The sequence below is a fragment of the Rhineura floridana genome, chromosome 7 (assembly GCF_030035675.1).
Source record: "Rhineura floridana isolate rRhiFlo1 chromosome 7, rRhiFlo1.hap2, whole genome shotgun sequence".
Taxonomy (NCBI): Eukaryota; Metazoa; Chordata; class Lepidosauria; order Squamata; family Rhineuridae; genus Rhineura; species Rhineura floridana.
In genome coordinates, this window is record NC_084486.1 from 84,158,242 (window position 1) to 84,183,902 (window position 25,661).

At 41.1% G+C, this 25,661-nt stretch overlaps 1 protein-coding gene across 4 annotated transcripts in view; it reads right to left on the reverse strand.

Annotated features, from left to right (window-relative positions):
* Positions 1–25,661, reverse strand: part of WBP1L (WW domain binding protein 1 like) — an 83,430-nt gene that overhangs the window by 39,348 nt on the left and 18,421 nt on the right. Inside the window, exons 1-2 of one of the 4 annotated variants that reach the window (XM_061636147.1) lie at positions 5,819–6,053; positions 4,537–4,617 (exon numbers count right to left, since the gene is read on the reverse strand). The exons of 2 other annotated variants lie outside the window; for them this stretch is intronic. In XM_061636147.1, coding sequence (XP_061492131.1) covers positions 4,537–4,557 — 21 coding nt within the window. In that variant the 5' untranslated portion in view covers positions 4,558–4,617; positions 5,819–6,053. Of the gene's footprint in view, positions 1–4,536; positions 4,618–5,818; positions 6,054–25,661 lie in introns of those variants that run through there. One more of the 4 variants, XM_061636146.1, reaches the window with a different exon arrangement.

The following is a 25,661-nucleotide window of genomic DNA, read 5'->3' on the forward strand; positions in this document are numbered from 1 at the left end:
CCATACTACCCGAATCTAAGCCATGGTTTGGCTTGCTATTGAACTAGACCAATAAGAAGCAAGGCACTAATAAGAAGCAAAGCAGTACTGGCTTACTATTGAACTAGGCCAATAAGAAGCAAAGCACTACTGAAAATTCCTATTCTAATCCCCCTTGTGGGGAGGGAAGCCCACACACTTAAGGAGTTTTGAGTACAGATCAAAGTTGAACCAATCACAAATGTTGCTTCCTAGCAACCTAATACTCTAATTTTAGCACTTGTATAAATCACCATCACCGATGTGGAGGCCACACTACTGAAATAAAAAGAAGTGTTATTCACTTACAATAGCCAGAGAAGAAGGGAGGAGGGCAGAAGGAGGAAAAAAAGCCCCCAAATGGATAGACCCCTGGCAAAGACAACTGGCAGCCCACTGGGCAGGGAGGAAGAGGGAGAGAGAAGGTGGTGTCGGGGGGGGGGGAGATGGTGGCAGAAAAAGAAACAGAAAAAGGGTTGGGGCTGCATGCTGTTGGGATGCAGCCTATGACAGTTTCCCAAGTGAATGTAGCCCTCAAGAGAAAAGGTGACCCATCTCTGATTTCTAGGAATTGCCTGTAAAAACAATGCTACTGCTTCCCTATGTTAAAGTGATGAAGGAATGAATCAAATCAGAATCTGTGGATCAACCAAACACCTAAGTGGTTTCACTAATCTCATAGGAGGACACTAGCAATGAAATGAAATGAAACATAGCAAATACACTAAAATGCAACATAAGAAATAAGAGAAGCAATAAAAATACAGTTAAAAATCATGCAGCATCTAGCACAGCTCATTACAATTGCTACAAGGGGCAGAAAAATGATTTGTCTCAGCAATTTTTAACTGATCCATGGGGAAGATTTTTAGGAACCACTGTTTTAGAAGATAGTGACTATTTAAATTATTATGCACAATATTTATGTAACTTACATACTTAAGGTATTATTTTTATTGCATAATTTTTAAGTTCATTATGAAATACATTTTGTCCTAGACCAGGAGTGGGGAACCTCTGGCCCTCCAGAAGCAGTTGAACTCCCACTTTCCCAAGTCAATGACCATGCCTCCTGAAGCTGATGGTAGTTTACAACATCTGGAGGGCCACATGTTTCCCATCCCTTCTTAGACAAACATCAAGGAAAACAAATACTAGAAGACAACTTTAAAGCATGTGCATTACAACAATAAGCAGCCTAAGGTTTATCTTGCAAACTATTTCTGGGTGTTTAGTTACTTGCTCTAGTCATACTGAAATAAGGTCCTATTATATATAACTCTAAAATAGCTTCAGAAAAAATAAGAAATCAGCAAATTTTATCATATAGCACTAAACTGGCAGACATGTAACTGGTACAGCATAGAGTGCTTATCATATTTACATGGCATAGAGCTGTTTATACTGGAAGGAAACTGCTATCAGTTCAAACGGTAAGGAATAAGGCAACTGCTTATGCTGCTCAGTTTTCAAATTAGAAACTATGAACAATTTGTCTGGTATTTTATTTTTTATTTTAAAAGATTATATATCGTTTGCATACAGGCACTCAATACAGGAATCAAATTGGTAGCAGAAGATAGAGAAGTTCTATACTTTCTGCGAAAACAAGACCAGGAGCAGACTGCGGTACAGATCATTAACTGGTAATATTGAAAATCAGAGTAAAGCTAAAGAAGAAGAACAAAGCAATCATAATGCCAAAATACAATTTAAATAACATCCCACAAGAATAAAGGTCAAATAAGGAACAGATTTGAGGTTTTAAACTTAGTTGACAGAGAACCAGAAGAACTATGGAGTGAAGTCAGAGATATTATCAGGGAAGAATGCAAAAAGACAATACCTCTAGTTAAAAAGAGAGAAAGACCTCAATGGATGACTGAAGAAACTCTTCAAATGATTAAACAGAGAAGGAAAGAAAAAGTCAAAGGAGAGAAAAATATGGTGAGACCTCTAAATGCAACAATACAGCGACTAGTACGTAGGGACAAATAAAACTATTACAACAGTTATTGTATAGAAATAGAAAAGGACAACCAAAAGGGCAGAACAAGAGCCCTATTCCAAAAGATTAGAGAAATTAAAGGGAAATTTAAACCAAGGCTAGGGATGTTGAATAATCAACAGGGGAGCACACTGACTGACAGAGATAAAACAAAAGGAAGATGGAAGCAATGCACTGAAGAACTATGGAATGCATTAAAAGAAATGGGGGTGCCACAGCATCTGATTGTCCTCATGTGCAACCTATTCTCTGGACAAGAGGCTACTGTAAGGACAGAATATGGTGAAACCAATTGGTTCCCAATTGGAAAGGGTGTGAGGTAGGGGTGTATTTTATTACCCTATTTGTTTACTCTATAAGCAGAACATATCATATGGAAAGCGGGATTGGACCAAGATGAAGGAGGTGTGAAAATTGGAGGGAGAAATATCAATAATTTAAGATATGCAGACGATACCATACTACTAACAGAAACCAGTAATGATCTGAAACAAATGCTGATGAAAGTTAAAGAAGAAAGCACAAAAGCAAGACTACAGCTGAATGTCAGGAAGAGTAAACTAATGACAACAGAAGAGTTATGTAACTTTAAAATTGACAATGAGAACATTGAACTTGTCAAGAATTATCACTACCTTGCCACAGTCCTTAACCAAAAGGGAGACAATAGAGCAGGTTCGTAGCTGGGGGGTTCTCCTAGAATCATCTCTGTCACTCGAGGCTCAGGTAGACTCAGTGGCACAGTGTGCCTTCTACCAACTTCGGTTGGTGGCCCAACTACGTCCCTATCTGGACAGGGATAACCTGGCTTCAGTTGTCCATGCTCTGGTAACCTCCAAATTAGATTACTGCAATGCACTCTACGTGGGGCTGCCTTTGAAGATGGTTCGGAAACTGCAGCTTGTGCAAAATGCAGCAGCCAGATTGGTAACAGGGACCAGACGGTCCGAACATATAAAACCGATTCTGGCCCGCTTGCACTGGCTGCCTGTATGTTTCCAAGCTAGATTTAAGGTGCTGGTTTTGACCTATAAAGCCTTACACAGCTTGGGACCACAATACCTGATGGAACGCCTCTCCCGATACAAAACCACCCGTACACTATGTTCAAGATCAAAGGCCCTCCTCCGGGTGCCTACTCCAAGGGAAGCTCGGAGGATGGCAACAAGGGAAAGGGCCTTCTCAGTGGTGGCCCCCAAATTATAGAATGATCTCCTTGATGAGGTGTGCCTGGCGCCAACACTGTTCTCTTTTCGGCTCCAGGTCAAGACTTTCCTCTTCTCCCAGGCATTTTAGCATGTGTTTTATACTGTTTAAACTTTTAAATTGTGTTTTAAGTTGTTTTTATATGATCTGTTTTAAATTGTATTTGTTTTAATGTTTTTAGTTACTGTAAACCGCCCAGAGAGCTTCGGCTATGGGGCGGTATACAAGTATAATAAAATAAATAAATAAATAGTCAAGAAATCAGAAGAAGGCTAGGACTGGGGAGGGAAGCTGTGAGAGAACTAGAAAAGGTCCTCAAATGCAAAGATGTATCACTGAACACTAATGTCAGGATTATACAGACCATGGTATTTCTGATCTCTATGTATGGATGTGAAAGTTGGACAGTGAAAAAAGTGGATAAAAGAAAAATCAACTCATTTGAAATGTGGTGTTGGAGGAAAGCTTTGCGCATACCATGGACTGCAAAAAAGACAAATAATTAGGTCATAGAACAAATAAAACCAGAATTATCATTAGAAGCTAAAATGGTGAAGCTGAGGTTATCATACTTTGACACATCACGCGAAGACATGATTCACTAGAAAAGACAATAATGCTGGGAAAAACAGAAGGGAGTAGAAAAAGAGTAAGACCAGACAAGAGATGGATTGATTCCATAAAGGAAGCCACAGACCTGAATTCACAAGTTCTGAACAGGGTGGTTAATAGATGATATTGGAGGTCACTGATTCATAGGGTCACCATAAGTCATAACCGACTTGAAGGCATATAACAACATATATCGCTTGATTGTAAAAATACTTAAGTGGTTTACAAAAACATTATAAAAGAAACACTGTATGTTACTATTTTGGAAAATCTTTTTGGGGGAAAAATGTTAAGACCCTAAGGGCACTTTATAAAGTTTATAAAGAATGCCATGGTGGGAGGCAATGGGGCCTAAAAGTTGGAGCCTTGGGGATGAACTCAAATCACTGGATTCAGGATTGTGACTTAACTAGTTTAAAGTGGCCTGACCAACTGATCAGCTGCCCCTCCCCCATTTATTCAGTATTTGGCAATAGCTTTTTTAAAAGTTTGCAAATATTTAATATTTGTGATGAGAGTCTGTTTTTTTCTGATGGGAGATATGACAAATCTAGCAGGGATCTAGAAAAAAAGAGTTGACTGGCCCTATGAATGCCAGACAGGAGCAAACAGTAAACAATAAGGGTCTAAGAGTAAAGAAGAAAAGCAAGTAAAACAAAGATAAGCAAACTTGTTCCAGAGACTGGATTTACCTCCTTTGAGATTTCTCTCATCAGTAAACAAATGTCTGACAGCACCTAGCCCAACTGAAGTCCAGAAGATGCCCAGATTTCCTTTAATGAGATATGCATGGATTGAAAGATTTCTAAAGTCACGTAGCTAACTGTTGCTGACGTAATTCCAACAAGGTCAATTGGTTCAATTTCAACATTCCTCAGGAGGCTTAACATACATACTCCCAAACTGATATTACTGATGCCCTTAAACCAGCAGCCTACAGTTTTCCTCTTCTCTACTAAAACTGTAATATACTATAGCCTCAGTTTTATTTAGAACTTTACAGATCACCTAAGTCAAGTATATTCTGCCTGCTTCAAGCATGTATTGCAATCGACAGCAAAAGGTCATTGCACTAGAGGTAGTTCTTGCCTGAATTCTAGAATAGCTTTACATAAGCCAAAATAAATAATTTGGTTAAAAAAATTAAGATAACTACAAACAAAGCAGCAGTTTCCCCACTTTTTACAGAGTGCTTTATTGAAAGTAAAACTGACAACATTAAATAGCAAAAAGGGGGGAGAGCAGATATGTTCCTTTAAAGGTTTAATGCTTACATATTCAAACACCTCCAAATTTCACTTGCAACATTTATCCAATAAGTGTAGGCTAGGTAATGTGTGCCAGCAATGAGGTGTTGTGTCTAGAACTAAAAATATTTAAACCAGATGGTAAGGAGAAATGGCTCCACTAAGGTGGTTCAAATTTGGTACATCAAGCCAGCAATGTCTTCTGCCAGTTGGAAAGCAATTGGGATAATTGCTACTTTTACTCATTCCAGGCAATGATAATAGTCATAAAATTATTAGCACTTTAAAACTCCAGCACAGACACCACACATTGAGAAACAGGTTTAAAAAGCACAGGGATTCTTAGCTCTGACAGTTTCTGAATTGAACTTTACTGATTTTTGTTGACTCTAAACCAGAATTCAGTCAAAACACAACCTGAAAACCCTAAAAGCACACAATTCTACATTAAAAACGAAAAGTGAAAGGTACAGAATACAGTGGAGAAAAAAAGCAGCCTCTATGAAGACCCCTGTGCTTAAAAAAATAATAATTCCCCCTTTATGTAGCATTGTCCAATTTCCCCCCCCTAGCATGAAAACAACAGGAAGGAAGACAAAGATTGCAGTGGATTTTCCTTGAGTACCTCACTTGACAGGGCAACCAAAGCTGATTAAAAAAAAAAGCCAGCAAAACCTCACATTCTCCACCCTAGCCAGTAAAGCAAAACAAGCAAAAAACAAATTACCTGCCGCAGGCCCAAAAGGAAAGGCATTCTGCATTCTCATAGTCCACACTAAGGACTTCAACAAAGGAATTTCTAAAATCCCACAATAATAATTTCCTCATCTGATATGAACAGGCTGCATCCGCAATCCTGTTTAAACCAGGGCTTTCTTGGCTGGGAATGTTAAGTAAACAGGGTCCCAGGACACGGCATGCACTCAGTCTCTCTCTTCCCCCTCCCTGTGACCAATCTCAGAAGCAGCAGAGCCGCCGTAGCGTTTGGCAAGGGGGAAGTGACATCAGCAGCAACACTGCACAGGGGGAAAAAAGCTTCAGACAGCCGCTGATTAACAACTTGAAGAGGCCTACTGCACAGAAGAAAATGTACAGTAGTTAGCAAACAGAAAACACTTGCACCAGAAAGCTGAAGTTAACCAAACACTGCTATGGATTGCTCCAAAAAATTATAAGAAAAGCTTTTAGTTATATTTAATGAGCTTTAAAGAAAACAACAGTTGAGCACACTACCGGTCTTTTTTTCAAGTATTCACTAAGCCCATATAAAAGCAAACAGTAATGAAACAACAAGACACTGCACCATTTGGTGTTGCACCTGTTTATTGGTGTTAAGTGTTCAGGTGCTCATTTACAAGTGTTCACATAGTACCAAGACTCAGTTCAAGGCACATTTCCCCCCTCTTCCACTCTGAGTTGACTCACGTCTCCTCAACAATTTGAATAAAAGTAAACATGTACCAACAGATCATCAGAATACGTGCACGGTGTATCAAGGCTCCAGAACCCTTGGGAGCAGCCATGTCCAAAAATACGATACAGCTGCTCCCAGTGTTCTAGGAGCATAAACAACTAGCATGTCAGATATAAGACTAGACCAAAAACTGACATCTAGTTTTCTTTGTAGAGGGTTTTGATTTTACACCAAGTACTTTTCAATCAGGTGAAGTCCCCTCTCCCGATCTGAAGTGGTACAGCCCAGTTTAGCTTTAAGTGAGAACTAGACTTGAGCTGCATCATAAGCACATGACTTACCAATACAAGTACACCATACTGTGCCAATCATGCATACCACCACCAACTTTTACTGCCAGTCCCAGAGAGTATTGAATATCGTCAATGAAGCATTAATCAAAACTTGTTGGTAACAGCAGCCAAGCATGACAACCAGAAAAGCACTCTACTAGCCTTACTCAAAAACATCTCCCAAGGAAGCATGTGAAAGTATTCCAAGGAATGGCATTTCCTAGGCATTATGGGTAGCCTTCAAACCTACTCCCAATCCCATCTTGAACCCCAGCACTGTTTTTTCAATAACTACAGGGATATAACAGTGAGAGATGCACAAAGACATTGCTATTACAAACATTAATGAAGAAATACAACAATTTAATGTAGCTGTGATTGGGCACAATTGTATCCACTGGGCTGCCCCTTATTGGCAGGCAAACTGGGTGCTTCTCTTGGGCACTGACTTGGGCTCAGAGACTTGGTTTAAGTGTTATGTCTGAAATGACCTAGAGCAAAATAATTGGAAAAGATAGCTCTGGGCCCTTTTCATGAACATTGCTGGGAAAGCCTGGCAGCAGTATGGCCCAATAAGCCAGTCCCATGTGTTCACACATCCTCAATCCTCCCCCCTCTCCCCCAAGGCAGCAGAGCTCCTGCTCTCTCTCAATTCTGATTTAGTGTGACACCTTTTAAAAACTGCTAATGGAAATGTGGAAAGCAAATGTACTTCATTGTCCCCAAACTGTTGGTTGCTCAACATGAGTGGCTTATGACAGCCCTGCAGTGTAGTTCGAGCAGAGACTCATGTCCAATGGTAACTTTTGTTTGCTTTTCAATCCCACAGGATCAAGCGACATACATACACTAGGGATTCAATGTGACATTTCATTGTATGGTCCCATTTGTTTACACTAATAGTGAACTCATTCTCAGTGTGTGGATCAATCCTATGTGCCAAAATCAAAATATAAATAAACCTTAGATATAGCTTGCTCAAATTAACGAGCCACCTTTACAAACCACTGGCATTTGGTTCAAGATTCTCATCCAGAGTTTCTTCACTGCACAGAGTATAATTAATGTACGTGTTATGTTTATGCTAATAGACATTTTACTGTATTTGCAACAGCCTATGGGTACAAGTAGTAAATATTCTTCTGGTCTGTGACAGTAATAAATGATTCATTCATTCAAGTAGTAAATATTTATTGATTTGGAAATGTGTCAAAATGGCACTATCCAACACAAAAGAGGGTGAAATTAACAAACTGGGAGGACCCCAAAATTTGCATAAGTACCAAAAAATCTTTAGGGGAAAAAACTACAGTGAAAAAAAAACCCACCCAAAACAGTTCAATGAAGACTGGCCATGCTTGTGCCTGCTTGTGCTGCTGCTGGCTAACATCTCTGCTCTCTCCTTCTTGGGCTCCTGCTCTGCACGTGGGCACCTTGCAGGACCAGGCCCCAGGTACTCAGCCAGCTGTGCCTGATACTGTTCCACCTGTCCCTTCTTTGGAGGGGATATATAAGCCGGCTGGCTGAGGGGGCTTGGGAGATCCAGTGCCTGCAAGGGAACAGGACCATCACCGCCCAGGGAGGGACAGCCATCTGCCTGCTTTGCTGCTTTGCTGCTTTGCTGCTTTGCTGCTTTGCTGCTTTGCTGCTTTGCTGCTTTGCTGCTTTGCTGCTTTGCTGCTTTGCTGCTTTGCTGCTTTGCTGCTTTGCTGCTTTGCTGCTTTGCTGCTTTGCTGCTTGGCTAACATCTCTGCTCTCTCCTTCTTGGGCTCCTGCTCTGCACGTGGGCACCTTGGATGTATGGATGTGTGGATATGCAGCTGAGATGTAATTTATAATTATATTGATTTAAATTGTATTTTTTTCATTTATCACTAAGGGTATGGGGGTGGGTTTATGATTCACTATTGTTTTAGGCTGGGTGGCCTATTGATTGGCGGGCAGGGATAGAGTTATGTGCAAGTCAGGAGGGGATGTGACAGGGGAGGTGAGGGGCCAAGTTATTGAAAGATTGGGCGGCAGGCGCTGGAAAGGTGCTGTTGGCAGACCATGCCAGCATAGGGGAACAGGGGGTAGATGCATTATACCTATCCCCTGTTCCGGGTCTGCCCAAAACCAGACGATAACTGGGGGACGCAAGGTTCCTACCGACCTTCGTCTGCTGTTGTGTAATGCCAGGTCTGTGGTACAAAAAACTTCACTCATCCACGACATGATCTTGGATGAGCATGCAGACCTGGCATGTATTACGGAGACTTGGCTGGATGAGGCCTCTGCTCCCATTCTTGAGGCCATGTGTCCGCCAGGTTTCCGTTGCGCACAGCAGCCGAGGGTGGGAAGGCGGGGAGGGGGTGTGGCAGTTATTTACTGGGAGTCCTTGGTTTTTGCCAGACCTCCTCTCCATAGGACCAAGTTTGTTGATTGCTTGTACTGGAGGTTGGGCCCGAAGGGCAGTTTAGGGATGCTGCTTGTGTACCGCCCACCCCGCTGCACAGCAGACTCCCTGGCCGAGGTGCTGGAGGTGGTCTCGGCTATACGGGCGTTGTCCCCAGAATTGTTGGTGCTGGGTGACTTCAACGTGCATGCCGAGACCACTCTCACTGGAGCCCCTCGGGATTTCCTGGAAACCATGGCTTCCTGGGAACTGCACCTTAGTAATACTGGGCCCACCCATGTAGCCGGTCATGCTCTCGACCTTGTGTTTGTCCTGGGAGAGGAGAGAAGTGCTCTGAAGTTGGGAGTGGTTCTTTCCACCCCTGTGTCATGGTCAGATCACCATCTGGTAAACATGGACTTTTCGTTGCCGCACCCCCTCCGCAGGGGTGATGGACCTATTAGAATGGTCCGCCCCAGGCGCCTGATGGATCCTGATGGATTCCTGACTGCGCCAGGGGAATTGGAACCTGCTGAAGGTCGCCCGGTCGAAACCCTGGTGAAGGAGTGGAATGATGGGATCACCAGGGCATTAGACCGGGTGGCTCCGAAACGTCCTCTCCCCCTGAACAGAACTCAGTTAGCAGCGTGGTACACACCACGGTTGCGTACTCTGAGACAGGAGATGAGACGACTAGAAAGCCGGTGGCGGAAATCCCGTTCTGAAGGTGTCTGGACACAAGTTAGAGCAGCTGTAACTGCCTACCAAGTGGCAATAAAGACAGAAAAGAAAGCTTTCTTTACTGCTTCTATTGCGTCTGCAGAGTGCTGTCCCAGGAGGTTATTCCAAGTGGTCCGAAGCCTGGTCGGTCCAGTTGCTCAGGAACCCTTGGAACAGTCAAAAGCCTCCTGTGACATTTTGGCTAAGCACTTCGCCGATAAAATCGAACGCTTACGGAGCTCGATCCCGTGCGCCGTGGATACGGTAGATGAACCAGAGTTGGCCAGTTGCACGCCAGTATGTTTGGATCATTTTCAGCCTCTCTCTTCTGAGGATGTGGACAAGGTGCTCTCAACTGTAAAGCCTACCACCTGTCTAACTGACCCTTGCCCATCGTGGCTCATTATGAACTGCAGAGAGAAGTTGGGTGAGGGGATTAAGGCGGTGGTAAATGCATCCTTGAAAGAGGGTGTGTTGCCATCAGCCCTCAAGGAGGCAATTGTAAAGCCCATCTTGAAGAAGCCCTCCTTGGATCCCCAAGTTTTTAATAACTTTCACCCAATTTCAAATTTACCATTCTTGGGCAAGGTCATTGAGTGAGTGGTGGCTAATCAGTTGTCGACACACTTGGACGAAATGGATTACTTAGATCCATACCAATCGGGCTTCAGGACTGGTCACGGAACTGAAACAGCCTTGGTCGCTCTGGTAGATGATATGAGGAGAGCATTACATAGGGGAGAACTCACCTTTCTTGTCCTCCTTGACCTTTCAGCGGCTTTCGATACTGTCGACCACAGTATCCTTTTATATCGCCTGGAGGGATTGGGAATTGGAGGCACTGTATTACGGTGGTTCCGTTCCTTTCTCTCTGACAGGTACCAACAGGTGGCATTGGGGGAGGAGGTTTCAGACCCTTGGCCTCTACATTGTGGTGTGCCACAGGGTTCTATCCTCTCTCCCATGCTATTTAACATCTATATGAAGCCGCTTGGGACAATCATCAGGAGATTTGGGTTGCAGTGTCACCAATATGCGGATGACACTCAGCTCTATCTCTCATTTAAATCTTCACCAGAGTTGGCTGTGGAGACCTTGTCCAAGTGCCTGGAGTCCGTGAGTGGATGGATGGGAAGGAATAGGCTGAAACTGAACCCCGACAAGACCGAGGTACTACTCGTGGGGGACAAGAGAAGGTTGGGAACTGTTGACCTGAAGTTCAATGGGGTGAGTTTACCCCTGAAGGACCAGGTCCGCAGCCTCGGGGTTGTACTTGATTCCAAGCTCTCCATGGAGGCTCAGATTTCGGCAGTGAGCCAGGCAGCTTGGTATCAACTACACCTCATACGTAGGCTGCAACCCTACCTTCCTGTTCATCAGCTCCCACTGGTAGTGCACGCCCTGGTCACCTCTCGATTAGATTACTGTAATGCGCTCTATGTGGGGTTACCCTTGAAAACGGTCCGGAAACTTCAACTTATACAAAATGCGGCGGCTCGACTACTTACAAACAGTCGTCGCCGGGATCACATCACGCCAGTGTTGTTCGATCTACACTGGCTTCCAGTTGTTTTCCGGGCCCAATTCAAGGTGTTGGTATTAACCTTTAAATCCCTATACGGTCTCGGCCCAGTCTATCTAAAGGAGCGCCTACAACGCCACCAAGTATGCCGCCTGACAAGATCGGCCACACAGGGCCTTCTCTCGGTCCCGCCAACCAAATTAGCTAGATTGGCGGGAACTAGAGAGAGGGCCTTTTCAGTGGCGGCCCCTACCCTCTGGAACTCCCTCCCACAAGATCTTCGGCACGCCTCTTCCCTGAATATGTTCCGCAAGGCCTTAAAGACCTGGCTTTTTCAACAGGCTTTTGGGACTTCTGGGGAAGCTTAATGTTCTTATGTTTGAAATGCCTCCTACCCTGTATTGTTATTATCTTAATTTATATTGTTATATTGCATTTTACTGTATTGTATTCTGCTGCATTTTATTATATGTACGTCGCCTAGAGTGGCCATTGGCCAGATAGGCGACACATAAATTAAATTTTATTATTATTATTATTCATGCTCAGTAGCCACAGTATGCTGCACATGAAGGAGAGGAAATGGAACAGAGTGCCCTGGGAGTGGGCATGTCTGGCTGGCACACTGCAACATTGTTTCAGGCCCCACTTATTCAAATCCAATAGTCTTTTTATAATGTGTTCCTGCAGCACTTTTTTTGGGGGGGGGAGATTAAGGACACTGCACTCTTCCTATTCGAGTTATTTCTGCAGAAGGCAGGGCATTCTTTTAAGACTCACACCGCCCCGCCCCATTTTAATGAGACTTTACAGGTATACATTCTGAAGTTTTATTTTCAATTAACCTAGCTAATGACAAGGCTCTGGAGTAATACAAACAACAAAAACTCACAATAATATGCTTTAACCAAACTCTTTATAGTTCATCCTACTATACTATTGTCTGGCCTCTAGAATGGGGCTGGACTCATATGCTCACTTATCTTTGAGTAAACCCTACTGAATTCAGTGGGATTTACATTTGGGTAAGGATGCGTAAGTCTGCATTGCAAGAAAGAATTTGGGAGGCTTGGATTTTCAAGCTCCATTTTCTTATAAACAAGTGATTATCTCTCAGCCTCAGCCCACCCCCAGTTTGTACAATAAAAAACAGTGACCAACTTCACAAGGTTATAGAGTGTTTGATCATAATGAATTAATCTGCAAAATGCTTTCCAAGCAGTAGATCCTAATCATGGGAATGTTTTTGTTTTAATATAAAATAAACCTCTGATTACATGTTTACGGAAGGAAGATAATGCGGGTTTCCCGAAGCCATGAATAGTGCAAGGCTCTCTGCTACACTGTATATGTAAAGCTTAAAAGAGTTCCTTAAAGGAATAAAGTAAATCTAACATTTTTAGGAAGCTAGCAAGCTAATGGCTGTATCCACCTGTCCCCAGAATGGCCATCTTTAAATACAGACTCTTGTAACAATACTTGAATCCAGGAATGGGGAACCTGTAACCATCCAGATGATGTTGAACTCCAGCTCCTGCCAGCCCTAGCCAGCATGGCCAATGGTCAAAGATGAAGGGAGGTGCACTTCTGCAACATCTGGAGGGCTACTGGTTTCCCACCCCTGCTCTTATCCAACCTCCAAAAGAATAATGGCATACAATTAGCACACAGGTCTGTGGCAGTTGACCTATAGCTTTCTAACTATACCCATCTCCTATTTGGTACTGCAATGGTTAAGTCTAAGTACAGAACTACGCTTCTGTAGTTCCAAGGGAGCTTTTGACTTGGAGCTTCTTAAACTACAGCTCCCCATACTGTATGGCAAACTTATTTTGGAACATAGTATGGTAGTGTACTATTTAAAAAGGAGAAAGATTTCAAAATGATATTTGGAAACACCTAACATAGCTCTTTGGATACCAACCATTATATTCATATCGCTACAATATTTTTAGTATTCATGCTTTGATGCTCAGGTTAGCTGTTGTGTTCAGGCTTAGCAAAATATATTTTGAGGGACATCTCCATTTTAGGAACATGGCTACTGTAATTCATGCCCCAGTGACCACTACACTGGATTACTGCTCATATTTTATGTGGGACTGTCTTTGAAAATTGATCTGGAAACTGGTACCACTATTTGGTTATGAGGTGGTGGGAACAGTTCAGATCCATCTGCACTGATTGTCCATTTGTTACAAAACCTAATGCAAAGCACTGGTTTTGACCTTTAAATCCCCACATAGTCAGGAAGTTCTGGCTATCTCAGGTCACACATTCTCTCTCTGATAACAAACACCCCACTGAATTTTCACATCTGCTGATGAAGCTCCACTCAATTTCACAGGCTGTTCTCTTGGAATGCTCTTTTAATAATAAACTTGTCAGCATTTGTGTATCTTTTCCCTTTCCAAAAGGCAATTTAGAATGTCCAAAACACCTTCTCCATATAAAAGAGTGGTAAAGAGAATCTCAGTATTGCTGACCAGAAATATATACTGTTTGTTCAAAAGGAGATTCTATACCTAGGCCTTAGCGCTCTTGTCATTTTTCATACCAGTAGTTTCTCAAGGGTAGTTTCTCAAAATTTGTTTGTCTTCTTGTAAGCAATGGAGTACAGCAAGTTCCAAAGCAATAGAGATATCAAAGAAAGTGATCTAAATTTAACTTTTGCTATACCTCTAACTTCAGCAATCTTTTTTGTGCTTCTCTTAAATCAACAGCTGTTCTTTCCTGTCACATGCCAGCCTAGAAGCCTCGCCACTCCCATGTCGGGAAACATTGAGTACATATTTATCAGACTGAGAAGTTTCCCCTTCTGTTTGGTTTCTCCATTGCAGATCTCTTTAAAACCAAGAGTTCTACAGGGTTATTAAAAAAACTTTGTGTAAGGACTCCAGTAAGCTCATCTACCATTTTTTAAGTGTCAAGTTTTATTCGCTTTCCCTAAAGTTATTGGAAATTCAGTCACCCAGCTTAGTCAAAATTGAAACGGAAAAAGAACTACTAACCCAGTGCCCATATAAACAGTGATATCTTAACCATAGTTCAAGAGATTAAGAGTGAGCCACAGCCTCCCTCTTTCTCACAAATTTATTTATCCTGTCCCTACCCCCCCTCCCATTTCTCAGTGTTCTTCTCCATTCTCTTTCATTTCTCTGTATCTTCCTCCTCAACATTATCTCTATGCCTCTCTGGGGAGTGTGGTAGCAACAGCACACAAAGCTTTTATCCTTCTACCATTCCACATACAGAGGCTTATGAACACAGCACATTATTTTATGAGTAAAGCTATTGGTCCATCTAGCTCAGTATTATCTATACTAGGGTTCCTAAACCTTTTTGGTCCTGGGGACACATCTGGAGATCTTCAGAACTGTCATAGGTGCAGGGCTGTGGAGTCTGAGTCGTGGAGTCGGAAGCAATTTTGGGTGGAATCGGAGTCGGTAGAAATGTACTGACTGACTTCAAAATAAAATTAATATTAATTTATTACTATTAATAAATTAATATACATTTGCCATTTATGAAGAAGACAGAGTCGGACAGTAGAAAAATAGAGTCGGAGTCGAAGGTTTGACGTACCAACTCCACAGCCCTGCATAGGTGCCACAGAAATTTCACAGAAGAAAACACAGGTAGGTGATGCTCACAACTCCCACTAAGAAACAGGCAAAACACCTACCCACATCCCAAAACAAATAAAACACAAATGAACAAATCAAAGAAAAAACATCACCCCAAAGCAAAAAACAAAAAACTCATTTTTGTTTTAACTGAGAGAGGCAGAGAGCCTTGGCAGAGTGTGTATGAAAAGCTCAGGTAGGGGGAAACTGGCATTGACTATATATTTAAAACTATTTTGTCAAGCATTTCCGCATGAAGGAGGCAAGAGGCAGAAAGCATAATGCTACTTGAATAGACAGAGTAGACAGCAGCCCATATTTTGCTTGATATTCTAAAACAAAACAAATATACAAAATTCATAGAACTTATGTTCTGTCCCTTATAGATAATCACTGCACCTGCCTTACCTTTTGGGCTACATTCATCCTTTACACTAAACCAAGGGACAGTTATATACTTCTGTGTAATCCATGGGCTCATTAGAATTCCAGAACAAGTGTTGGGTGAAGATTTGTAACCGTGTACATATAATGGAGCTGCTATAATTCAATTATATTTGGGCAGACTATTAACAGAAAGCTCATTTTTTAAAAAAATTATCTTTTGACTACCCATGTTACAGAACTGGTGTCACAATTGGAAAGATATGAAAAAATACATTGAAAAACAGGAATATGAAAATGTTCTAAAATAACATTTTAATAAATTATATTTCAGAATGAAAATATTTTTAAAAAACTAGACATACTACACTATATTGTTCTCCATAAATGCAACCGTATAAGCTGACTGAAGACAATCTACAGAATGGCTAGATTCAGATTCAATTATTTCAAATCTTGCATTTAATTAAATGATGTAAATGCATTGTTTTAAAATTGTCAGCTGCTGGGCCCAGCGAAGAGACTAGAAGCACCTGATGATGTATCACAGTAGAAACTAAGCAAGTTGACACTAAGCAAGGGATGGAGATTATGGGGGGGCCCCCAAGTAAAAACAGAGCCTAACATATTAATTGTCCACAGATAGCTACGAATCTACCAGAAGCACCAGTACAAAATGGAGACAATCTGTTGATAGCAGAGTATGAAAAGATTTTTAAATGACTTTATTGGGACAGTATGTTGTCCCCCCATTCAAGAGAAAGATATGGTTACACTGCTGTTCTTCAGCACTGAATGCTTTTTATTTACAGTACAAACATGTCAGTAAGCATGACAATAAAGCACAAGACTTCTGTAAGCAATTGAGTGCTGTATTTGAATTGGAAGAGGTATGAGAGAAGAATTTAGGTAGATTATCTTTGCTGCAACCTGAGGGTACTCTGAATGGGAAATTTTTGGATGGAAATGCAAACCAGCTTTTGGATGGTAATGCAGAAACACTGCAGTCTTGCATTGGGGTTAACAGTGGATTTGGGTTTCATTACAAGTTTGTAATAAACTCTTCATCACAGCTGCCTTGTTGTTGTTATTATGTGCCTTCAAGTCGATTATGACTTATGGCGACCCTATGAATCAGCGACCTCCAATAGCATCTGTCACAAACCATCCTGTTCAGATTTTGTAAGTTCAGGTCTTGTGGCTTCCTTTATGGAATCAATCCATCTCTTGTTTGGTCTTCCTCTTTTTCTACTCCCTTCTGTTTTTCCCAGCATTATTGTCTTCACAATGCTGTAAATATGAAGGGCAATATTGGCTGTGGCAGAACAATTTTTAAAGTATTTAAAAAGAAAATGCATTTTTACATGTATGAGAAATGAAATAAAAAGAGCAGGAATTCATATCTTTGCTGCTACATGGGAGAATGGGCAGGGGAAGAAAAACATAGCTGTGAAGTCATAGGTACACCAATATCCTGTTGCCTTCTATGGGGTGCTCTAACTTCTTGTTCTATAGGAACCAGGAAGTTCCATCTTGTGACTAGCCTTTTCTGCTTTCTTTACACTTACATGCAGGATATCACTACTCCCTTTACACGCCAATCATAGCTGTGATTTCCCTTACTGGCTTCCATAATGGGAGGGAGGAGCAGACATGTTACTTACTGTACAACTGGGCAGAATACTATGTGTTTATTTTCTCTCATATCTCCAGATCTGCAAAGCCTAGAGTCCAGCTCCCCTCTTTTAAATAAAAGATGGAAATCTGGGCCAGAATGGTTCCAATGACTCCTGGAGTAGCATGGTCAGAACTCAGAGGAAACGCTACCATTGGGGCAATATGGTTTTAGTTGTAGTTGCTAAACAATATGCATGCTTCTTCAAGAAAGATAAGTAATTTCAAAATGCAAAAGTTAGTTTACATTCCAACCTGAAAGTTAAATTTTTCTTGCTTTTTAATATCAATCAGCTAAATCATGAAGGAAATCCAGGATTTACCACTGTTGTACCAAGGAGTAACCAAAGCAAATAATGGGCAATATTCAATGCATTCATTCCATTTCCGCAATGGAACTTCCCCCCTCTTTTCCCTGCACCCTTCCCAAATCTGCTTCTGATACATGGCCTAGTCAAGAGGACACCAGCAGTTGGTCTTAAAAAAATATCACGATGGAGAATAAGAGGAAAGCATGCTCTCCAAAATACACAGGACCCAAACCTTGTAATCAATGCCACTGGGAACTGTGCAAACATTTCTTATGATAAAGAAATGGTAGAGTTGCTCCACCCTGCCCTGTTTAATGGTCATTGGGTTAGTCAATGCTCCACCAGGTTCCACCACCACAAGACGTACTTTTGTTTGCATTAACTATAGGTAGCTGCTAGAGAGCTATTAAATCACTGAAGTTCAAAAGTCCCTCACCGAAACAGAGTGCAACAGAAGACATATTAGTCATAACCAGAGACATTATCCTGGATATGCATATAAAAGTCCAAACTCCATGGCATGGATTTTGTTAAAGTGCTTTCAGCAAATATACTCTTCAATTGGCAAAATTAAAAATTAGCAGGGCAAAGATGTTTCCAATATTTTTCATCTAAGAGCATGAAGTGGTGGTTTGATACATTCCAGACCACTGCTTTTTATCAGCCAGCTGTCCCAAGAAAGAACATTAACTCTCTTTGATCCTCTGCCGGGCAATCATTAAGCCCTTAATAAATGCATAAAATGCCAACATTATCACTGCTAGTAAAATGCCCTTCTGAATATCAGGGCTATGCAGGCCGGCAGGCCATCTTGCCTACTTTGTTTTTACAAAATCCAAGGCAAGGAGCCAACAGCTGTTTTCACCAGGAAGAAACTCATTCATCCTCAGATTCATCACTGTGTACGTAACTGACAGAACACATTTTAATAGTTAAAACCAAATTAGTTAATATTTATATGCTTATAACTTTGCCCCTTCCAACATAACAATTTTACCTTCCATCTGCCTCAGACATCATTCAACACACTACGATTCCTCCTAGCAAAAATTTCAAAGCTTATAATTCAGCACTTCCACTTACGATAAATAACCCTCATCCTCATAAATCTTCATTCTTAAGACACATACATCTCACATTTTCAACCTAACGATTCTAGGTTTGCAATACATACATATTCAAACTGGCATCTGGTGCTTGAATAGAAGCACTACCCCTGACTTTCCCCACTTCCATAACCCCCTCTGCCATCGTTATAATATAAACTCAGTTATCATAGTGTGGATCTTTATATAACAAAAATGGCACCACACATGCAAAAGGGGTTTTTCAGCACGCTCAAAGAAACACTAAGGGATTTGCAGAAGTACAATTTTTTAGTTTAGTGTTTTGAGGAAAAACCCAAGGGCCCCCCTAAAAACAACCTGATAAAAACTGAGCATTCTAGGGAGGGGGCAGAAAACAGAGGGAGAAGAATGGAATGAAAGAGTGTAAGGGAGGAGGACATGGCTGGCTGAATGAACAAGAGAACTACACATTAACGTTTTGTTCCAGTGGACTGAGCATCCTCTTTCCCATACCCCACCCCGATAGTTCACGTACTACTACTATCTATGCCCTCCTCTCTTCTCACTCTCACACACTTTTACAATTAATAAGATGCTTATCATTGCAACAGGTGAGGTGTGTTGAAGAGCTATATAATACATAGAGATGCAGTGCATTTTCACACTGTGCACAAACATTCTAAGCGAACCCATTAGTAGTAGTAGTATTTACATACTGCCTTTCATTTTGAGAAGAAATACCAAGGGTGGCTTCACAAATAAATAGAAGCCAACAGCAAAACAACTATGAAATCAATTACAAAAATACAGCTATCCATAATTAAAATACATAGTAAATTACAAACCATTAATATCCATAATATAAATAAAATTACATAATATATGGCTTGTATAAATGCAGCACTAAGTGCTCCGTTAGCACAAGGGACTGTCCCCCACTCCTACCCAAATCTGTTTTGAGGGCTGGGGAAAAGTTGCACAGCAACTTTTTTCTCCAAAGGCATACAATCACTGCTACAGAAGAAAATAAAGGAGTACACCCTGGGAACAACAATTGGTATAGAGGCTAAACTGCTTCTTTGTTTCCAATGATACCAGTCATTTAGCACCAAGCTGGTAACAATCTTCATAGCCCTACTCAAGTTCCATTTCTTGGTCATGCTGGAGCGACAGAACACTGACAACTGACTGTTATAAATACAGCTTTATTAAGCATTTAATTGGTTAGATGGCTTTTAGCTACAGCAGTTCATCTTCATCTTATTAAAACCTAGTATGGTCAATACAAATTTCATATATTTTTACTATTGTCTGGAAGAGGGGTGAGAATAAGCAGTCAAACATTGCTATTTACAAGTAGAGAGATTCTGTGAGTACTACAGGTACAGCGAAAAACTGGGGCATCCCTGCTTCCCTTCAGACCATCATGTACTCATCCAGGCTGTAGCCCCAATGTTATCTAGCCATTGGTTTGAATACATTCCATTTCATACAGAAGTCAATCACATTAAGAGGTATTAGATGTTTTTCTATGATCAAAAGAGCAGAAATAGCATGTATGTAACATGTTCTACATCTATATGTAAGATGACTCTCCCAGTGTTCTACACTTAACAAGCAGTACCTTCAAGAAGTGAAGCCAAATCATACATAACTTTAGTGTAGCAGGATGAAAGTAAACATACTTGTTACATTCAGAATATAGATACCCCCCTTTGATTTCACAACATCAGAAATGCCTGGCATGAGCAGGCAAGCAGAGTACAGCCAGAATTTTCCATTAGTGGGTAGATGTCATCTGATCCTCCTATATGAGAGCTCCACATCCATGTTTACAATTTCATTACAGATTCCCCACATAACTAGCAAGGCAGTGAGTAACATGTCCAGAAGTTCCCTTTGCCTCTTTCTTCCAGTAAATAATGAAACCAGGTCCAGACTGCAATAGAGAGGAAACACTTGACAAATATATTTATTAAATCAGAGATCATTTGTTGTAGGTCTAGATTCCCAGGATACTACAGAAAAGGTTAATGATTAGATCTGTAAGGAGTGGGGGCATATAATGGAAAGGATTTTCAGCACTTTCATAGTCATGAAAAGCATAAAAGACATGTCACACCCCAACAACAGCTGCAGGAATTTGCACCTAACTCCTTACTCAATCTGCCAACAAAATATTTAGCAATTTGGAATGCACATGCATACCTCTTATTTCCCTTACCTTAGGAAAAAGCAGAAGTAAAAGTAATCTGTGGCTACATGACATCCTCTCCCTGTTCTTTCCCACCCACCCCCATTGTGAATAGGAGAGGCCTAAGCCAGAGGGAGCTTCAAATGGTGCAGGAGGGTAGCAAAGGAGACAGTGGGGCCCAAGGCATGGCTCCTACCCCTATAGTAAAATGGGCAGGAGCACTTCCTCCAGCTACTGCCTATTTTGCCCAGGTAGTTAATTCAGACGGTGTATTTCACTAAGCCTTATCCTGCCAGCTACCTCTTCAGGTGTTTTGCTGCCACATCTCAAAGACCTCCACTGCACCTTTAAGAATGTAGTTGTCAGTTTCATCAACTCTTCTAGTAACACCCTAATCATTTGGCCACCTCTTTGGTAGGTACTTATTAAGAATGAGAGATTAAGGTAGTCAAACCAGCTTTCTTTTAAGACATGATTGGGGAACCTGTGTTCCCTCCAGGTGTTGTAGTCCAACAACTCCCAACATCCCTGATCATTGGTCATGCTGGCTGAAGCTGATGGGAGTTGGAGTCCAACAATACCTGGAGGGCCACAAGTTCACCAGACATGTTATCCTTAATACAAAACATCCAAGTGTGAAAACTCAGGACAATATTCAACTAACCTGTCCCATCAGTAAAAGGATTACAACTAGCACAAGATTTCTCTTCCTCCTCCCTCCGTGTGCATCCACACCCTCCCCAAATCTGCTCTGGAGGGTTGGGGAAATTTCTAGAAGAAATTTAAGGGGCACACAGGGAGAGGAGGGGGGAGTTCTATTATGTGAGCAGAAATCCTTGCACTGACGGAACTACTTACTTAGTGCTATCTTGAATACAACTTTTAGTAACATGAAATTTGAGATTAAAGCAAATTAATTTAAATGCTTCCACCCCATCCCAACTTGTTCATTTATAGCACCACCATGAGTAGCTAATGTGGTGCCCTCCAGAAGTTTTATTATTATCATTGATATAACAAAACAACCAAAACAGTGGGGTACAAAAGCAGGAGATCCTGTTCCCCTGCTGGGCACAGAATTGTGCAGCCAATGAAGGATTAAACTCTGTCCTCCCACCCGTCACGTGACACCACTAGTAACATCGGCTGATGAGTATGGTTTGGGGAAAATGGCCTCATGGGCCAAACTGGACCCCCTCAGGAGCCATGTTTGGCCCAGAGGTGGGAGGTTCCCCACCCATGGGCTATGGCATGGCTGGGAGAACAGTGAGGAGGCACTGGGCAGACTGTGCCACTGAGACTCACCGGAAAATGAGGAGACCTGTAATTCTCCTTTAGGCAAAGTTTTCAATCCCTGCCCATCAAAATCTAGGAAACGAGGACAGAAGACAGAAACAAGCACATTTTTCAAAGGCAGAAAACTGGTTCTCTATAGAAGTTTTTCAGACCATAAATTGTTATTAAGGAAGTTGGCACAGACCACAAGTTACCTGCAGATACTTGCTCCTCATACAGGACACAGTGAAAGAAAGAACAGCCTTCAGGAAGTCTCAATAGCAAAAATACTGGGTTTTGTATTTTTTGCGGGAGATAAAAGGTGCCAGCCCCTAAGGAAATTTGAGGAAGTGTCTTTAGAAAGTTCTATATGAGGAAGGGCAGAAGTCCAGCAGATGTTTTAAGAAAACTATCTCCTACCTCCTTTGAGACACCTTAGGATTATTGCCGCACATCCAATGGATACAAAACACACTATGTAATGCTTGTTGAACAAACATCTGTTGTTAAGAGCACACACACTTGCCTCTTTCAAGCATAATTGAAAGTATGCCTGACTGTCAAGTTCTGAGTAACTCAAGAGGTGATGTACTTGTTCACCTAAAGAGGTTGTGGGGGGGGGGGTTATCTTGGATTCAAGCAATTCTAGTGTGAGTGTAGCACAGAAGTGTGTGGTTGCACATGTGTCAGATCACCCCAAGATAAAATAGAGCCCTGTTGCTGGCTCTCTTCGCATGCCTGGGGACATACAGAGCACTGAGCTATTATAGAGGTCTGTGCACACATCTCCTGTAGCTTTCATCCTGCTCTTCCTCTTTCCTAGTGCAAGTTACTCTTATTTTAAAAAATCCTGCCTCAGAGAGTCATGGTGGTTTACCTGTTCTTTCATCTCTCATTATCTAGGAACAAAACTGCAACAACTCTTGTTTGTTGTTGTTATGTGCCTTCAAGTCGATTACGACTTATGGCGACCCTATGAATCGGTGACCTCCAAGAGCATCTGTCATGAACCAAGATCTGTTCAGATCTTGTAAGTTCAGGTCTGTGGCTTCCTTTATGGAATCAATCCACCTCTTGTTTGGCCTTCCTCTTTTTCTACTCCCTTCTGTTATTCCCAGCATGATTGTCTTTTCTAGTGAATCATGTCTTCTCATGGTGTGTCCAAAGTATGATAACCTCAGTTTCATCATTTTAGCTTCTAGGGACAGTTCTGGTTTAGTTTGTTCTAACACCCAATTATTTGTCTTTTTCGCAGTCCATGGTATCCGCAAAGCTCTCCTCCAACATCACATTTCAAATGAGTTGATTTTTCTCTTATCCGCCTTTTTCACTGTCCAACTTTCACATCCATACATAGAGATTGGGAATACCAGGAAAAGAACCTGAAATTATGTTTTCCTAAAAAGCTGTGGAAAGGAGTCGAGGAGGTAGGCAGGTCTCCTGAGTGGGGACAGGACTTTTCATTCAGTATGATGCCCAGTGCTGCCTCATAGTTCAGTCTCTTGTAAATGCAATAGCACCCTATTTATGGAACTCCCATTCTGGGGAGGTTGGTGCACTGATAGCATTTATAAGCAAATTGAAGAGGCATTTTTTCACGCGGGTTTTTAAGACATGAATGTCAACTGGAATTTCAGCAGTTTGGTATTGTGTATTTTCTTGTTGTAGAAATATATTGTTATATGTTTTTAATTATTGCATGGATTGTATTGTCTGTGTTGTTCACTACCCTGGTGTTCCATATGAATAAAGGCAAGATGGAAATAATAAAGAGTATGCATTGCTGGTTACCTACCTAGCACCTACTTACACTTGAGAGGGAGATAAAGACAAATGACCTTTACAATCACAATCAAAGTAGCTTGATGCAGCTGTGCCAGTCCAACATTATTACAAATATACTATTTTATCTGTTTAAGTGAAGTTGCTCAATTTCACAGCCTCATTTAGCCAGCTGATATAAAGCCTTTTTCTTTTCTTTTCTTTTTTTTGTGCTGTAGGACATGTTGCCTTCAAAAAAGGCAATATGATGAGCTAAAACATTAATTAATCCATTTGACTGGCCTTCAGGATCACGTTACATATGAACTGCTATGAGGAAGGAGACTTTTCACTCTTGAATACATTACTACTGTAAGCAAAACATACCCCATGCTGTCCAATCCTTGACCACACAAATTAAGACTTTAAAAGCACTGTGGGATGCTTATTTTTGTTTACAGTAAAGCTCTGTGTCCCTGGGAGCCTTCCAGATATGCAAAGGCTCTCTCTGCTTGGCAGTTAAAATTCAGCTTGCTACACTGAAGTATACAGAGCATTTTTGCTAAGAGCATGTCTACACTATGAATTCAATCTAGCTTCAAATCTGTTTAAGTTGCCATGGCTTCTAGCCAAAGAATCCTGAGAAATTAGGAGCCCTTAACAAAGAATTTTCACAAACTCAGAGAGCTGCTAACATTCTTTGGGGAAAGCAACAGTAGGCAAAATTTGCATGACAGCATTCATAATCACATCAGCAAATAAAATCCTCACATTTTCTTTCAATTGTAATGCAGATGTGCCCAAGCCACAGAGCAGTATTACAATAAACCAGAAGAATTTATTTTACGTATGCTGATGGAACCATCTAATTCCTTCAGTCTTCTCTCATAAATCCACCTTTTGTCCCTCAGTGATATCTGAAAATCTGTCAATATCCTCCTTCAACCATGATGTCCAAAGTAGATCACTATCCTTTGAATCTAAAAGAAGAAACAGTGTAATTAAAAGAGCCTGCAAACATATAGGTGTATGCAATACCAATCTACAGTTCTTATGCACAAACATCATATTTGGATTTAGTTTTCCTTTTATCATGCGGTCTTCTAACGTAAAAGAGACTTTCTGCTGGAACATGAATAGAAGGATACCTTTGGATCCAATTCAATATTCTAGATGAGTGTTGCCAGCATTGAGTAAATTATGGTACTTCCAGGGTCATAGAGTCACTTGTCCATTAAGGCCACTGAAGTAGCACTGGCTTTGTTGTGCCATAGTCAGTAAAGTCTGTTCAGATTGTCTTAAATCCACTTCAGAGATTTTAGCATTAAGAGTAGGTGACAATTTGCTCCTCAGTTTATACTCATCCATTTCCTTATGAATAATTTTATAATTACCCTCTTTAAATGGTTTTGTTAGGATTTCCTTCTCTCTACAGTTTTGTATCATTTAAAAAAAAAAGTATTATAGAGTCACAAGAGTGGCTGTATACTATAGCCAGCATGGATTTTTTACATTATGCCATGTTAAATTGAATATAGCCCCATGCCATTCTGCTGCTTCCCATAAGTTCATTTCAAAACAAAATCTTACAAAACTTATAGTCCTGAACTCAGAAACACTTGCTTAACAACCCTCTACATTTTCACGGCGATACACAAAACACTCCGAGAACCTAGAGTTCACAGTCTAATACACAAAACACTCAGAGAACCTGGAGTTCACAGTCTAAAACAAGAGAAAAAAATCCAGACCCCTGTTGGACTTTCTTCTGTCAGTGGTCTCATAATTTGTTGAAATTAAAAATTAGCCATGTTTACAGAGTTCCTGTCATCCTATTACTGACCTTACTCCTTACTGTGACCTTCGCCTTCTGAAGTTTAAAAGTTAAAAAAAGTATGACTAATTTTTAATTAATT